Raw genomic sequence first — 3,097 nt, 5'->3', positions numbered from 1 at the left:
GCCCGGCCCGCCCCTGCACGGAGTCCTCACCGGAGCCCAGCCTGCTCTTGTACAGCGTGCCACTGATGTTCCGGCACCGCACGGGCAGCTCGCTGTCGTACACGGAGGGGTCCCAGTTGTATTTGGTTCCACCTTTTTCTTGGCCGGGAGCCAGAGGAGTTGGAGGAGACTGAGGACCTTGGGCAGAGCAGAGTGTGCAGGTGAGAGGCAGGGCCCGCTGGGGAAGTACGGCAGGGCACTCACCTTACAGGCCCCCACCTCCCCGCAGCATTGCCTCCTTCAACTGCAGAGAAACTCTTCTCAGCCAGGAAAATATCACAGCTTCTACTTAAAATCTATTAATATCTGAAATATCTATTAATATTCAAAATTTACCACAAAAAGAAACAAGCAAACAATGAAATGCCTGAAATAAATTCTAGATACTCAGGCACCGCTGTACCTGGGGTGAGGGGGGCCGCTGGGCCCTTCAGTCCGGTGGTCTCCACGATGCTGCCATCCGTGTGGACAACGATCAGTGTGGCCTTTTCGGTGTTCAGGCTGTCCCCGATTTGAAGGGCTGTCCTACCAGACTGGAAGGAAAAATGGCTCTGTCAGGCCACATCTGAGCAAGACACCGGCCTGTCACTGAGCCCAGCTATGCTGCCTCCAGCAAGGCTCTGGCTGATGTACCAAGAAGGGCCGTTGACCTAGGCATCCCGTATCTTTTCCAAAGACACCTCCAAGAGACTCAAAAACAGAGCCCAGGGCAAGAACAGACAATGCCTGCATCTGCGAGGTGCTGAGAGAAAGGCGTGCCACCGTCTGTCACAGGGAAAGAGTAAATGTGCTCTGCAAACAGGAAACCCTAACTTCCACCTCAGCAGCTCCCTCAAGGTGTTTTCATGGAGGGTTTCCAGCAGACCAAGATGGCCACCACGGACAAGGCCTCAGGCAGGCCTCCCTCTCAGGCCCTGGCCCCAGAGGCCCCTACAGATGGCAGCTAGAGACCAGGGCCTCAAATCCACATTTCCACACTGGCTGAATGATGCTGCTGACTGCTGACTGCTTCCTCTGGGCAGGTCCCCAAATCACTCTTGAAACTGCACAGACCCTGCCACAGGCAGCAGTGTCCCCATGCCCACCCAGCACTGCTGGAATCTTACCCCCACCCTGGCCACGTCATCCAGCAAACTCTGGCCTCCGGGCTCTGTTCACCCAGCTGTGGGGCAGACCAGAGGTCTCCAGGGGCCTCTCCAAACCCAGCGTTCCGGGTGCTCCAAGGTTTTCATTTTGAATTTGAAACCAACTGAGGAAAAGTGGGAAAACAACTGTTTCTTACATCTGAAAATGTCACTTTCACATCAGGGCACTAAGCAGGAGTTTATCATGGAGTAGAGGGACCCCCAACACACATGCCTGGTGCCTGGGCTCCCGGAGGTCCGAGGGCCAACACCTCACACCGGGGGTCCCACCATGCGCCTGAGTCACCACAGATCTGCGGCTCTTCGCTGAGAAAGGAAATTTCTCATGATTAAGAGTCACAGGGTATTTTTCTTTTTTTTTTGGATGGAGTTTCGCTCTTGTTACCCAGGGTGGAGTGCAATGGCGCGATCTCGGCTCACCGCAACCTCCGCCTCCTGGGTTCAGGCAATTCTCCTGCCTCAGCCTCCTGAGTAGCTGGGATTACAGGCACGCGCCACCATGCCCAGCTAATTTTTTGTAGTTTTAGTAGAGACAGGGTTTCACCATGTTGACCAGGATGGTCTCGATCTCTTGACCTCGTGATCCACCCGCCTCGGCCTCTCAAAGTGCTGGGATTACAGGTGTGAGCCACTGCACCCGGCCAAGAGTCACAGGGTATTTTTCTTAGGAAGGGAACATACAGTTATTTGAGCGCACACCCTGCTGGGTTGTCAGTTTCCAAACAGGAACACACCAGTCTCTGGGCTTGCTGGCCTGGAGGGAAGAAGACCAGCCTCGCCCTGTGCAAGCCACCCCCGCTCCCTGTCATCAGCACATTCTAGGCACCCACAGTTGCCTTGGGCTTCAGCCCCTCCTAGGAGATGAGGAGACCCCAGACCCCGCTGCCAGGAAGGAACAGCATGACTGAAAGGACAGATGGCCATGTGGCTGTGGGTCAGCTTGTGCGTGTCCCAACACCCATCAGAACTAGACCAGGTTTCTCAGCTGGGAGCAGCGGCTCACGCCTGTAATCCCAGCATACTGGGAGGCCAAGGTGATAGCTGCCTGAGGTCAGGAGTTCAAGACCGGTCCGGACAACATGGTGAACCCAGGAGGTAGAGGTTGCAATGAACCGAGATTGCACCACTGCACTCCAGCATGGGTGACAGAGTGAGACTCCACCTCAAAAAAGAGAAAGAAAGAAACCAACTTTCCAAGTTTCGTATGTTTTTACTGAAGTCCTTCACAAGCTTTCTGTTTGCTGCCATTCTAACAATAACTCTGCTTTCCAGCTGGGCATGGTAGCTCACGCCTGTAATCCCAGTACTTTGGAGGCCGAGGCAGGTGGATCACCTGAGGTCAGGAGTTTAAGACCAGCCTGGCCAACATGGTGAAACACTGTCTCTACTAAAAATAAAAAAATTAGCCTGGCATGGTGGCAGGTGTCTGTAATCCCAGCTACTCAGGAGGGTGAAGCACAAGAATGGCTTGAACTCACATGGCAGAGGTTGCAGTGAGCCGAGACTGCACCACTGCCCTCCAGTCTAGGTGACAGAGCGAGATTCCATCTCAAAAACAAAACAAACAAATACTCCACTTTCAGGTATACGGAGATGATGTCCCAGGTGTGCGATCAAGGCTGAAAAGACTATAAGGAACAGGTGCCAGTGGACCCAGGGCAAACCCCTTTCTGGGACTGGACCCACCACGGCGTCTGCCACTTAGAAACAAGGTTGCCCGGCCGGGCGTGGTGGCTCACGCCTGTAATCCCAGCACTTTGGGAGGCCGAGGTGGGTGGATCATGAGGTCAAGAGATCGAGACCACCCTGGTCAACGTGGTGAAACCCCGTCTCTACTAAAACTACAAAAAAATTAGCTGGGCATGGTGGCGCGTGCCTGTAATCCCAGCTACTCAGGAGGCTGAGGCAGGAGA

At 54.3% G+C, this 3,097-nt stretch overlaps 1 protein-coding gene across 2 annotated transcripts in view; it reads right to left on the bottom strand.

Moving 5' to 3' along the window:
- The window catches only part of DEAF1 (DEAF1 transcription factor), a 51,263-nt gene that overhangs the window by 41,650 nt on the left and 6,516 nt on the right, over nt 1-3,097 (bottom strand). The window contains exons 1-3 of one of the 2 annotated variants that reach the window (XM_037731140.1): nt 1,146-1,275; nt 443-572; nt 31-177 (exon numbers count right to left, since the gene is read on the bottom strand). Coding sequence is in view for 1 of the 2 variants with exons in the window: in XM_017507855.2 (XP_017363344.1) it covers nt 31-177; nt 443-572 (277 nt within the window). In the remaining variant the exon portion in view is untranslated. Of the gene's footprint in view, nt 1-30; nt 178-442; nt 573-1,145; nt 1,276-3,097 lie in introns of those variants that run through there. The other variant, XM_017507855.2, reaches the window with a different exon arrangement.

Source organism: Cebus imitator, unplaced genomic scaffold (assembly GCF_001604975.1).
Source record: "Cebus imitator isolate Cc_AM_T3 unplaced genomic scaffold, Cebus_imitator-1.0 Scaffold384, whole genome shotgun sequence".
Taxonomy (NCBI): domain Eukaryota; kingdom Metazoa; phylum Chordata; class Mammalia; order Primates; family Cebidae; genus Cebus; species Cebus imitator.
Note: the sequence above shows the minus strand (reverse complement) of the source record. Positions and strands in the feature narration are given on the sequence as shown.